Below are 14,423 nucleotides of genomic sequence, written 5' to 3'. Positions count from 1 at the left end.
ACAGCAGCCTGAATTTCTATATGCTTCTCCGGGAATACAGCGAACTCATGTTTACTTTCAGGTGCCACGTGAGCCACAAGGTAGAATTAATTCTGCTTTTATGCCCAAGCCTGGCAGGTGAATGTGCAAATTCCTTTAAATGACTGCTTGTCTTTCTGTGTGGGATATGAAATACATCGGAGCCCATCTCTGAGTCAGGTAACCTCATGCAGCTGGGTTGTTTTTTTTTTTTAACCTTGAGAATGGTAGCTGCAGTAAAATACTCCGTAGAGCTATACCGGGATGGTCTCTGCAGGCTTGGCAGCTGCTCACTGACGTGCCTCCCCATGTGCTCGCTTTGTTGGAGCTTCCTTAGAGTCACAAATCAGTTTTCTTACGTGCCTTTACATAAACAAAGGGGGAAAACAGTTGTGGGTAAACAGTCCAAATTGCAGTAGAGGATGTATAGGGAAGAAAAGCAAATACCACTTTTTTTTCTCTGTACTCTTCATCATGTTTTTCTCGTAACCTCTGTAATGATCACTTGGACATAGGTGAGGGGCAGGATTGTGCCCAGCGATGCAGGGATTTGGACAAGACTTCTCATCTTATGGGGGTTTTGTAACCTATTTCCAGACATACTGTTTCTTTTTCACATTTATTCTCATTCCCTTGTCTGTTTTTCATAGTTTTTCCTTACTTTCCTTTTTTGTTAATCTCCTGAGTTGTTATTCCCTTTTTCTTCATTCTGCATTATGTGGTTAAAAATGTTTTTTCCTTCATCTAATGCGTTGTTTTTCATAGTCGCATTTCAGTTGACTGAAATCCTCAATGATTGTCTCATCTGTTTATTTTTTTTTTATTTTTTTTTTTTCTGAGAATCGTCCTGGTTGTATTTGTGTTTATTTCCTCTTTTCTATTGTGAATGGCTTGTTCTCCTTGGCTGCTTCATCCGTTTTCATGATAGATCTTTACCTCCGTTCGCCTTCATTGCTGTTGCGTTCCTCTTCTCTGCTGTGGGGCTCTGGTAATAGTGATGGACCACTGCAATTAAATTTATTCCATACACCACTGCTTTCCCTGACAAACTGACACCGCTCTTCTCCGAAGTTCTTACCTGGTGACTGGCATTCAGAAAAGTCAACCAGGAGCCAGGGATTTCAATGAAGTGTGACATTGGTCTCCTGGTGACGACAACACAGCAAGTCCTGGATGCCTTCATGTATCTCTAAAGCTGGTCGTGCAGTATGGAAAAAAAATCCTTGATGTTATGATGAGATGAACGCGTTCAAAATGGTTATAAGAAATCTCTTCTGTTGTTGGAGTTTGATTGTTATTGCTTTTAAATGTAACGTTGTCGTTAGCTGATGAGATGCCTAGGCCAAGATATTGTCAGCAGACAGCTTTCCCTGAACGCAATTGCCGTTAGCAAACTGGCATACAGTCAATAGGAATTCTTCTGAATTTACTGCTGCCTCTTGACATCTTATTCTGTTACAGGCAAGTATTTAATCAAAGTTTATTGTCATTCTTTTCTGAGATTTAAGTGGGACATAAAATTTTACGATACGTATAGTATTTTAGATGACAGCTTCATTATTTCTACTGAATAATTTGAAATGCTACAAGGAGAAATATTGATGTCAAACCAGTAATTGTCATTAAATTTGCAGCATTTTTGCAGCAGTCATTTGTACAAAAAATAAATTTTCTGAACTTATAGGTAGCAATGCGGAACCGTCTGAAATGCAATTCCTTCGTCCTGAGCCTTTCCCCACCATGCAGGTCGGTCAAGGCTCCACCCATGTGTGCAAACCTGGAATCTCCAAAGTAATCTTTCAAATTTTCCTTTTAAAAAACAAAGATGATATTGTGGTGAATGTCAAAAGGAGGATACTTGGTTTGGTTTCAAGTTGATCTTTCAATTCCTGCTGCCTGATGGGATTTTTTATTTGTGCTGCTTTAGCTGTACCCTGTCCGGTGGACATTCCCCGCGCTGTGATACCTTTCTGCTGAGCCAGGAGGCCCATCTGTGGCAGGTGTAATTAAACTGCTTCACAGGGGAGGAGTACATAGGGTGCTGGGAAGACTGAGACTAATGTGCTAGAGCTGTGATTTCTGCAAGGCGTGGTGGAAAGTAGGTGGATGCGGCTGAAAATTGAACTGATTCAGAATGCAGCGTTCCTGTCGACGCAGTGCCTCGCCATGGCTTGCGGTATGCAGGGCCATGGAGTGCCTGCTCCTTCTAGGATGGAAAGGACAAGAAGAAAAAAATGAAGCTGCTGGGAAAAACAAGCTCTTTAGTTCAAGGAGGGTCTTATGTCATCCTTTGTTTTGGTTCCCTTGTTGGGAAGAATTTAATTTGCTTTAAGGTGAATCAAAATTTCCACTCAGAATTGTACTTCTCCATGTACCTTCTCTGTTACCTGGTTAAAGAATTCAGACTGGGGACTGGTACATTAGGTAGTGATTAACTTTATTAGCAAATGCCATGCTCGTCTTCTCTTTCATAATTATGGCACCTTGACTTTGGAAGAAAATGGATTCAGTCTTTCCTATATTGAAAATATTATCCGGTGAATATATCTCCGATGTTTAGCTTTAATTGCTATACTCTTCAAGTACAAGGCAATCAGTTAAAAAAAAGTTATTAGAGTTAGTCAGGATGCTTGCAATAAAATATTTTTTTATCAAAGACTGTAGCATTTTTCTTAACTAAAACTTTTTTAGGAAAGCATGCATTCAGCAAGGCTGAGAACCAAAACTGTGCTTAAAACATGAACTAGAGAGCATGTGAGAGGGAACGCTGCGGCTCCTGGGATGCTGGAGGTGCTGATTCAGTTCTTATACCTGATGTAGATCAGTGGTTGGATCTTGTGTCTTGTGCCTGACAGGTGATAGCTCAAGGCTACACACGCAGTTACACTCTTGCTCTATCTTCCTCTTTCTCTTCTTAAAATACGGTTTTTGAAAGATCTGGATTTTGTCCTAATGTTGGAGTATAAAAATATGAAATCTTTGAAACGTTAAAACATTTCATAATATGGAAAAATAATTTGCCCTTGGCTCACAGCCCTGTTATTTTTCTTAGTATGGAATAAGTCAAAAAGAGGAACGTTTTCAAGGTGCTGTGTTGATCGTGACCAGCACGAATCAATAGCTGTAGCTCTTTGTAAAATGTAGGTGCAAGTTCAGTTTTACAGCTGGTGCTTTCCATGTGCAGTTCTCTTAGCAGTAGTTGTTGGTGGTTACCCTAAGGATAGAAAGGACTTCTCAAGGCTCACCCCGGTCTGAGCCCCACTTAGTTTTCACCAGGAGTCCTCAGCATTAGGCTGAAACTGTTCAATTACTCAGTCACTGTCCTAACAGGTCTGCCGTTGCATCTCAGTAGCAGATGTGGGTTTCTACTGTTTAGTGTTACAGCAGAAAAAATACTCTGCAGAGTAAACATAGTTCCTTCACACTGATGCTGGGCACTTAGACAGTGTCAGGGGGGAGAAAAAAGATTAAATGAGCAAGTCATATCTGAGGAGAACCAACAAAGAGAATGGTGGTAACCTCTGGGTAAGGTGGGTTGGATCTGGTCCAAGATAACTAGAGGACCCCATAAAGCCTAAGACTCTCAGTTTATTCCAACATCACAGCAAGCTGCAGACAGAAACCAGTTTCCCATGAAGAGAAGACCAGGAGAGACCAGGTCCCTGAATTGCCATCTAGGTTTAATTCCTGACTACCACAAGATGAACTTCAGAGCAATGTCATGGGTTCTCATCTAAAAAATTTGAACAGGGACCAAAGTTGTAGCTGTCATGGTCGGTGCTGTCCCTTTCCGTGTTTTTCCTGAAGGAAAGGTGGCTTTCACCAAGACTGGCACCCTTCTGCTGTGATCCCCCACCCCGTGGCTCTCCAGGGCTGATTTCAGATGCTGTGTGTTGAGATCTACACGCATACTTTGAATACAATATGAATTCCCCTCTGATGCATAATTTATGGGCTGAAAGGCATTAGTCTTATTTAGAGAGGGAGAAAACCTTCTTTGGAAAGATTATTCAGAGTATCTGAGATAAGAATTACACCTGCAAGGTACTGGGTGGACAATTTGGAAGCTCTGGAGGGTTTAATATTACCTGTAAATCTGTGACAATGCATCAAGCACACTTCAGCTGTATCCTGTGCTAGTATTTTTCATGGAAAATGAAAGATTATTACCTCCCTTTGTAGTATATGGTAGTTTTCTGAGAAGTCTCTGCCAGGCAGCTGGTACAGAAGAACATTCGCTTTCTGCAGTAATACAAGCCAGTAATTAAACCTGAACACGGCGAATAGAGCTATAAAGTAAATCAAAGTGAGTGCTGAATTGTACTTTCATGCACCAGGTGGTAAACTCTTTATAACAAAGCTCAAAGCTTCCTTTCTTTGCTGAGGCACCACGAGTTGCAGCCTCTGTTTGCAGCGTTGCTGTTGCTGTCACCCGCTGTAAATCCAGCATGGAAAGAAATCACAGAGGAGAGAAGTGGAAAGTGCGTTTTGCTCCTTTGCCTCCCTTCCCCAAAGGGTGGTCACCTGAAAATCTGTGGCCCCTGGGCTCATGAGGTGGAGGAAGCCACCCCAGAGGAGACCGGACTGTTTTGAACCATCTTCTGTGTGGAGTGGCTTGGACTTTGTAGTCAGATTAAATCAGTGGAAAGGCTCCCTTGGCTTTCAGCAAGTAGCGTTTTCTCTAATGCGTGCATCTCTGGCACTATGATTGGTGAAAAGACTGGACTAAGTCCAGAATTTGGTGAACTTCATGGTGCTTCCTTGCCTTGAAGTCCATATAGAATGAAGATAACCTCTTGCATGAGTGGTGGGGAGGAGGGCACGCTTGCAGGGCCAGTGTCCCATCTCATCCCTCCCATTCAGGAGCTTGTCACTGACTGTTCGCCTGCTTCACCGTAAGTGTTGGTGATGGGAGAGGAAGAACAAATGTTTCAACCTACTTCACCAAAGCATATAATCTCTTGATGCTACTGTACCATTGACTCCTCAAATCGCGCCTGCCCAGGATGCCTTCATGTTATCTGCTGCTGTGCAGACAAGCTGTCAAAATGATAGCAGGGATTCTAACACTCAGATGACTCGGGAAGACAGCTGGAGTAAGCCTTACAGGTTTATTTGGGGTTTTTACATTGTTTTTCTCGTATGATAGTTCTCAGCGTTATGTGAGCATCCAGAGCAGCAGTGGTGATAATGGGCTGCTCGAAGCGAGTGATGGATTAGGCTTGGTGTGCAGGGGTGCCATCCGCAGTACCGAGGGGTGAGGGCTGCGTGTAGGGAGGGTGTGGGTCTCCGTTATCTCATGCAGCAGACTTAAAATAGTAGTGCACAGGCTGGGTGTAGGGAGCCCTTTCCTGAGGGGCATAAGGAAAAGGGAGCATAAAACCAAAGTATTTTAAAACATATCTTGCAGTCTGATTGCCTGCTAGATTCTCTGTTAGTTCTCATAATATGCTTGAAAAGTTTTATTTGTGCCTCGAGGGCGATGAGCCTGTCTTCATTTAGGGATGCAGCCGCAGATAACACCGCCGTGCTATTTGGCAGCTTTATGCGCTCTCGCCAGCAGCCGGCCTCTCTTATTTACTCACTCGTACATGTGTTGCCTTGCACAAGCAGTACAGTTTTCTACCCTCCTAGTTATAATTGCATCCTGGGCCGCCTTGGTATGGAGCCTGTTCCTGTAGCGTGAGGTGAAAGAGCCAGTTGTTGCCATTAGAAATTTTAATTTTTTTTTTTCCTGTGTATAATTGAGCCTGGATAGTCATTATGTTTTTTTCCGAGGTTCATAATTAAAGAAACCTCGAAGGAGAGCTTTGTAGCTATTAGAAGGGTAAAAGAGAAGGTAATGTTCAGTGCAAGCTTGTTGTTTATGAACAGGTACATTTGAGCTTCCAGAAATTTCAGATTTGTAGCTGAAAATTCATGAAGGTCCAGAGACATTAGACAGGAGAACAGACTAACAGTCAGTCATGTCTGTTCATCGCTTGAATTATGTTTGTAAGACATGAGGTGTAATTCAGTACCAAAAGAGTTACGTTTTAAGAATTTTTATGAATTATGCTGCCCTCGTAAATTCTATGTAATTACTAAAATTACTGGATGCTTCCTTTGTTATTTTAAAAATAAAAGTATATGTTATTTTGCGTTTTGAAAACAATGCTCCACATGACATTCCTCTTGCATGCTTTGTTTTGCTGCTCATTCTGCCAGCTGTTCTTTTAGTTGGGAGGTTTTTCATCACCACACCCGATGACCTAGCTTCTTGTTGAAAAGGCGTTTGGAAAGATGCTTCTCCTCAGGAGGTACACGTTGGTCCAGCTCCCATGGTTTGTCCCCAGAAGGAAATCTGCCTTGGATGGGAGTGGTCAGGCAGATCCATTAGTTTCCATCTCCTAGTTTTTGGGTGAGAAGCAGAGTCAGAAATGATACGTAGTTGGTTCTGGTGAGGTTGCAGGAGAATGACCAAAACACCTATTGGACACTTCTCTGGCCTACAGGCAGTAGAAAATTGTCTTCTGTGGGGACCTGCACAATTTGTGTTGTGGAAAATAGGTTCTGTAGGTGGAGATTGCTGGAAAACATGATGCAATTATCATCTGAATTGATGATAATTGATATTACAGCTTTTTGTTGATTTAATTATCTCATTGCTGATGCTTGCCTGCTTTATGAAGTGGACTGCAGCCAAGGTGTCATGCACAAAACATGAAACATGTTTTTTCGTTCTTCTGAAGAAACACTGAAGTTGGTTGTTCGAGTGTTATACTTTCAAACCTGAAGCCTAGCTATGTGCTCTTTTGTAGTATATTCTTCCATGGGCAGACATTTGACATAAAGTTAGTCTGTTTGACGCAGGCCGTTGAACAAAGCTGAGCCTTCCTCCATGTCTGTCTGGTTTTGCTTGCTTCAGGTGAAGAAGTACCACCTCACCTCTGCTCAGACCTCCCTCGTCCTGAAGTTGTGGCTTGTGAAATCCCTTGTGCAACGGACTGTGTCATCAGCGAGTGGTCGCCGTGGTCCCCGTGCTCCCACTCCTGCTCCACTAAAAATGCTGAGGGCAGCCAAAGCAGGAGTAGGTCCATCCTGGCCCTTCCAGCCGAGGGTGAGTGGTAAACATTTTTGGATTAATCACTGTTTGGTTGTGTAATGAGTGTTGTGAAGGAGTTGTTAGGTTGCTTAAAGAATCACCGTCAAAGATATTTGAAAAAGTGACTTTCCTGGAAATTTGTAGAAGTGTGGTTTAACAAAGTTCAATGGCGAGGTTCACTCTACATTCTTAAATGAATAGAATATGTATATATATATATGAAAAATCAAGACAGAAGCGAGTTAGAAGGATTTATACAGAGACTGAAAACAGAAGGGCATAAGGAAGGCCCTTCCATTGAGTCACAAGGCTCAGAATGGACCCCCTTGCTTTCTAAACTCCTTCTTAGAGAGAAGCCTAGATGCGGCTGGATCCAGACTTAGCCTTAGACTTTAGTAATGGTTTATGTCTAAGAATTATGTATGTCTAGCAGCAGTTTAAGGTTGTTCACAGTTTAAGGGAGAATCACAGGATTTTAGCAGCAATTAATCATTGGTTAATTTAGTATTTACAAAGTGATTAAACGGGATTCACTATAGTCACGACAGTGGAATGTTATGATTTGAATCAATTCGCAGACACGCACACAAACAATATGCATATATAAAGGTACCTGGTGAAAAATCCCCTCGAGTTCAATGAAATATTCAGTCTGAGTGCCTCAGCATTTCTCAGCGGGTGAAGGCTGAGCCTGAAGGGTTGAGGGAGCCCCAGCATTCAGCCCAGGTCCCGTCGTCAGTTGGCGACGGTCCTCTGAACTTTGCAAACTTGCGAGCTGGCAAGCTCTGCGAGACATCCCACTCCGAGGGAGATGCTGGGCACAGCCCGCTGTGGTCCAAGAGAGCTCAGAGGGCCTCACTTGGTACCACTGCTTATCAGGTCACGAGGTGGTTGACTTTATGCGTCAGTAAATTTCTGTTGTGGCCACAATCTGCGTCAGTAATTATTGGAATTTTCAGAATTCCAGGAAGCCTGGTACCAATCCACCCAAGTTACAATGCAGATAAGGTATGTTCCAGGGCTGTCAGGGGGTGACACCACATTCGCCACCTTGGTCAGGGAGCCAGAGCTCCTGGTACGGTCAATGCTTCTTCCCACCTTACCCATGTGAGGTCCCGATACGGTCAAGGGCTGCTTCACAAGTCTTACGAGGAGCGGCTGTGGGGGCTGGGGCTGTTTAGTCTGGAGAAGAGGAGGCTGAGGGGCAGTGGCCTCAAGTTGCGTCAGGGAAGGTCTAGATTAGATATTAGGAAAATTTCTTCACTGAAAGAGTGGTCAGGCATTGGAACAGGCTGCCCAGGGAGGTGGTGGAGTCCCCATCCCTGGAGGTGTTCAAAAAACATGTAGATGTGGAACTTCCTGACATGGTTTAGTAGGCATGGGGGTGCTGGGTTGACGGATGGACTTGATGATCTTAGAGGTCTTTTCCAACCTATAATCCTATGATTCTATGATTCACCACCAAATTCATTGCACAAAGGCTAAGACTTGATGGGAATTCCTGAGATCATTAAGCGATCCAGGAGTGGGGGGGGGGAGAAGAATGCACCACCACAACGAGTTAACTTGCATTCCTCAGCCAAACGGTGTTTAGCTCAGAGCTAATCCTGGTACTGTAGCAATGAGGAATAATAATTAATATTTGTCTGTACCTCATGCCTAGCATGTAGAATATCTTTGTGGGCTTGAGTTAGTGCATGTGTCACTTAGAGAAATTCTGTCACAGTTCAAAATTATTTAGTTCAGCCTATGAATTATTGTCTGTTGATGGCCAATCTAGGGGTGAATTTACTTCAGGAGAGCTACATCCTATACTAATGAAATTGCTGCACGATACAAACTTATGCAAGGGTCTTTGTGTAGGAACTTATTAGTGCTGATTTAGAAAAGAACAGTGAGCTGTGAAAAATGAGTAAATAGAAAAGGACCTGTTTATTTTATTAATGCAGACTTAGAATGTATTGAGCTTGTTTTTCTATTGGAGTAAGTAAATAGCTTTTGATGACTATATATAATTTCTTCTGGATCTTTATGAACAAATCATGTATCTGCATTTTTACCTGTCAACATCAGTGATACAATTATTTACACAGACTATTTTATATCAGAAGTGTAGTCTTCTAACTGCAGCTACACGTACAGTAATTCATTTATGTGTTGGTTTATCACACGGGATTTGAAAGATATTGCATCGAATGCATAAAAATTCATAAAACACGAACAGGTCTGACAGACTAAAGCCTTGTTGACACAACTATTGTCAGCGCTATGTGCAGCTAATGCAGCAGCAAAACACTTTTAGATGCAAATCTAGTCTAGGACAAGCTCTGTTAAGTGCAATTTTGTAAATTATCATTAAAGCCACCCACTGTTTCTGGGGCAATAGAAGGACTTGATCTTGCAAATCCTTACCCGTGTAAATGGTCTGTATTCACATAAACATCCTTATAAGCACTTGCAAAGAAAATTGGGACCCTTCAGGATGAAAACTGCTATATAATTGTTGATTGAATGATAATAACTACTACTAAAAAAATCTGTGAGGTAGGGAATAAATAAAAGGAAAAATAGTTAGCTTGATGTGTTCCGTGGAAGTAATGGAATGCAAATAATAGATAAACATGGAATTATGAAAGTGAAGTGTTGAAGAAGTGACTTCTGGAAGGATGTAAGCTCGGTCATCTCACCCTGAAACACACTCAACTAAAAATGGCGTGCTTCAAACTGAATACCTTAAGTTTCTCGGGGAGGAATAATCAACTATGGAAACAAAATGCCCCAACTATTTCTGTGCATCTTTAGCAATGAGTGTAATGGTTTGCTATGCAGAGTCACGCATCTGCATACAGGTAAATAGTGATTGATTGGAATCTGTGGAGTGTGGAAGTGGATTTCGTACCATTAACACTGCAATACTAAGGCAACCTTATGTTACCTGCTTTCTCACTCTTTCATTCGCGGCTCATAGCTGAGCAGGAAGCTTCTGCAGAGCTCTGGCACCTTTGCACATGATATTTCATTTGTCCTATATCAGCTGAGGCGATGTCAGGCATGGCTCTGCTGTCTGAGGACTTCTGGATGCCATCCTGCAGGCTGACTGCAGTTCGAACCCTTGGGTCCTTTTCTCCAAGCTATTCACCAGCTCCCAGAATGTGATAACCACGAGGCTGTTGATGAAACTAGAGGGACTTGGTTTAAATCAGATTTTAAAAGATATATCTTTACACAGCAAACTTCTCAGACTTGGTACAAGTGGAGATTGTGGAGGCAGGCACTCTCAGGAGGTTTCAAATGGATTAGAGGAACTGATGAACACACGTCTCTAAAAGGTCCATAAATGCCTACTAAAAGGGTTAGGCAGTGGTGTGCTGTCCCGCTTTCCATGTACAAAAGTTGTCAGAGAACTGCAGAAAATGGCCCGGCTCTTGTGCTGCTGCTAAACAGCAGCTCCTGCTTGCAGTTTTGCAGGCAGGCTGCAAGGCTGGATGGACCATCTGGCATTTCTTACGTTCTTCAGTTAAAACTGCCTTGTTATTACTGTCCCCTGTTTAGGAGAGCTTCCTTACCATGGGTATTCTTGAAAAAAAGGTGTTAATTTTTCCCTGGGAAACCCAAATTTTGAGTTAGATTTTTTCTTTTTTTTCCTTTTTTTTTTTTTATTTTCCTAATGGACCAGCCATTTTGCCATTTTCTTGGTGGTGTGGTGTTTGGGGTTTTTTTAATGCGCTCAGACACACAGAAGCAATAACTGGTCTGCATTTTTTCTCCCAAGTTGAAATCTTCAGGAAAGCAAGTTACCTGGGGCATTTTCTACTCCATCATCACGCTAAACGTTTCTGAGACTGAACACTGTGTGGAACAGGCTATTTTCATGAATAGATGAATGGTAATGTGACATGATTACCCAAATCCATGGGCTAGGAAATTTCTGTCCCTCTCTTTCTTTTGTCGATACTATTCATCGTGCCCGTTTGGGGCCATACCCTCTTTGAGCAGGCTCAGTGCTGCGAGGCGATCGGCATCCCTGCGAGGGGCAATATATCTTCATCTCCTCTTGATTTTAGCAGAGCATAAAGGTGCTCTGAACCTTGTCGTATCTGGCCCCAACACTTCAGTTCTTTCAAAACCTGCAGCACTTTTCCTGTGTCACAAGTTGCCAGGTTCTCCCTCCTGGAAGAGAATGGTTTTGATTTTAGTCATTTTTACTTCTTTCTACCTAAAATGACAGTGCTTACTGTTCCAATTCACTGCATTACTCCTTAGCTTTTGAGCTACAAACATCTGCTGCTTTTATGGGATAAATTCAGGCTGCTGGCTAGAGTGTTAAAGCTTCTGGGGAGGCTGTTCAAACTCCTGTACTTTGTGGGTTTATTACTGGTTGTTGACAAAGTGCGGGAGCTTAGCAAAATCTTTTGACACCAATTTGAAGGGTGCTGCTTCAGAAAAGGAAAGGCTTCGTACTCAAAACCTATCTTTCAAAGTTTCCCCCCCTTCATTTGCGGATGTGGGTATCAGTTGGTGCATTCCCCCATGAGTATGGTTCAGCACCCTCTACAGCTCAGCTCTTTAAGGCAACGTGTGAATAGAGTCCAAATATTAGAAAGAGACATTCCTCCTTGGGAAAATAGCAAGGAGAATGAACATAAAAATAATGCTTAATTTGTCTTTAAACCTAATTGCATGTTTGCTGAGTGATACTGGCATTTAAATGGAGTCAACTTGGCTGCGTGTAGGAGTATCAATAAGGTAACTCAGAAATATACTTTGCCTATTTCTGTTTCCATTATGCGTTGGAATACAATTTTATGCAAGGCTAGTTTAATGGGGAAACGATATTTTAGAAGGTTGTTATTGCAGTGATAAAGGTCAACAGCTTTATTTAAGCTTTATTTATTTATTTATTTTAAGTGAAGAGAAAAAAAAGAAGAAATATATTAAGCAAATCTAACAGTTTTATTTATTTTCCCATGACTTTTTTTTGCTATGTGCAATAAAGTAAAATATGGTGTTCTCTTGACTCTCTCCAGGTGGAAAAGCCTGTCCCCCGGACCGAGCCTTGCAGGAGCACCGTGCCTGTAATGATCACTCGTGCGTGCATTTCTTCTGGGAGACTTCTCCCTGGAGCCCGTGCTCTGAAGATGCGCTGGTGACTGCGCTCAATGCAACCATGAACTGGAGCGGAGAAGCCACTTGTGGAGTGGGTGTGCAGACAAGGAAAGTCTTCTGCGTGAAGAGCAGTTCTGGCCAGGTCACACCTAAAAGGTATTTAAAGCAAGGCTATTAGTGATTATTTGTAGGTACAGTACATTACATATGAAAGCATTTTCAGCCAGCATAGGGAATCTGCGGCTTTGAAAGTAATTTCATTTCAGGGCTAATTCTCCAGCTACTACTCCATCACTACTAAGAAGGGGATACTAATATGTGACAAAAATAAATAGCCCATTTTTAATTTTCTGTGTAAATCTAAGCAAAATGTGTGGGTTTAGTGGTGTAGATTTTTTGCCATAGCTCCTCTGTTACTCTAATTTACAGTTCTCTGTGAACATTTTTCCTAAAGGACAGGTGTGAGGAAAATGTAAAGTATGTCTGGATATAATGTTCATCAATGTTATTAACAATGCTCTAAAAAAGTAAATAGAGTTTGCATTATATTTACATCGCAATAAGGCAGAACCGTGTGTGTGATCTATATTGTTCAGTTGATTTATATAGCTTCTCTAATGTGATACCACATGACAAAATTATGTATTCTGCAAATACAAATACTCTGAATTTTGCTTTGCTTTACTAAATGAGGAAAATAAGTAGCGCAGATGTTTTCCTTAATATCAAAAAATCAAGACATTGCTAATTATTTTTTGCACTGTTAATGAGTCTGGAGACTTACAACTGAGTTTCATTTCTTACTGTAGCTCTCAAAACAATCCTGTTCGTATAAGCAGACTGTGTTGATTTCAGTAAAGTTAATTAAAATTCTTGAGGTTAATGAGATTAATTAAATAAAAGGAAAGAAATCTAGTATTCATTTATATCTAGAATCCATTTATATGCTGTAAATTTACCTAATTAAACATATTATAGGGCTGTATAATGCCTGAAATAGTTGTTTGGCCCCTTCACGTTTGAGATAATGTAAGGGGAAAAGGAATTGAAGGGGGTAATTAAATACTGAAGTGAAGTACGGGAAGGGAGAACAGAGTTTCAGTGGAAAATCCCTGCCAAAAGAAAGGAGAGTTGTGTACTGAGGACTTCAGAAAGGGTCTCCCTTTGGCTTTGGTGGGGCAGCCTCAGTGCCGCAGCATTCCTCGCGTAAGGGAAGCAGCTGGAGCAGAAGGGACTGCTGACCCCTGAAAAGAGCTTCTTACTGAAATCGATTCCTTTGCTGCTGCACTGCGTGGTGTTCTTACAGTGATAATCATCTTAAAAATAAAACCCGTAGACCTCTACAAGTCTTTAAGAAGACGGCTCAAAGAGATAGAATAAACCCCCTGTGTTTCAGAATTAACTGGTACCTCGTCAGTGCCCGGAGGGTCCGGACGGGTCTGGTGCCAGGTGGAGGGCAGCCCTCCTCGCTGTGGACACTGGCTCTGGCTGTAGTGTGTTTTATGTTGGAGTTGATGAAAACTGACCCAAAGCAATGCTGAGTTTAGAACTGCGGTGTTGAAAGTCTGACAATAATATGGCTTCAGAAATGGGACACGCTATGTAAAGAAATAACCTTTGTGTGTTGGCATACTGTAGTTTTTTTTGTATTCTGCATTTTTCCTGATTTCATGAGGAAAAATTACACCACATCTCAAGAAGGTACAAGGCACAGAAAGCCAACTATAGTTAAATTTTTGCGGAAAAATATTTCAACATGTTCTGTTAGATAACAGAAATCAACCCTCTAGGATAACCATGGTTAATCAGAAGACATGTCTCTTTGTGTTTATTTTCTTTTAAGCTGTACGTCTAAGTATCTTATTGCTATCTCAGTAACAGAAACGTGACTTCAGGATTTGTTTTCTTTCCTTGTAGGGCTTAGTGGCATATTCCTCTTTCAAATGGGACCATTCTGAGTCGCATGCATTACTAAGTATTTTTGAGTGAAAAATATTTCTACTAGAAATAGATAAAAATTAAAAAAGAGTAATTCCCTTTCTGTTCCTCCACTTGAAATGCAAGATCTGCCTGATCCCAGAAAATTGTCTGTTTTCAGCCTTTAGAGTTTTTATATATTAACTGTCTGTGTCTGAAACTCTTATTGCAATGTGCACGACATTTTTCATTTAGGAGTTAAAAGTGAATTAAAAAAGAAGTAACATCTCTTCTTATT

The 14,423-nt window shown here is 41.6% G+C and overlaps 1 protein-coding gene across 1 annotated transcript in view; it reads left to right on the top strand.

The window, feature by feature from the left end:
• Positions 1–14,423, top strand: part of THSD7B (thrombospondin type 1 domain containing 7B) — a 349,180-nt gene that overhangs the window by 183,004 nt on the left and 151,753 nt on the right. The window contains exons 9-10 of the mRNA XM_075430128.1: positions 6,926–7,117; positions 12,130–12,364. Of these exons, the coding sequence (XP_075286243.1) occupies positions 6,926–7,117; positions 12,130–12,364 (427 nt within the window). The remainder of the gene's footprint in view (positions 1–6,925; positions 7,118–12,129; positions 12,365–14,423) is intronic.

The sequence above is a fragment of the Opisthocomus hoazin genome, chromosome 9, assembly GCF_030867145.1.
Source record: "Opisthocomus hoazin isolate bOpiHoa1 chromosome 9, bOpiHoa1.hap1, whole genome shotgun sequence".
Taxonomy (NCBI): domain Eukaryota; kingdom Metazoa; phylum Chordata; class Aves; order Opisthocomiformes; family Opisthocomidae; genus Opisthocomus; species Opisthocomus hoazin.
This window is presented reverse-complemented; position numbering and strand designations above follow the sequence as displayed.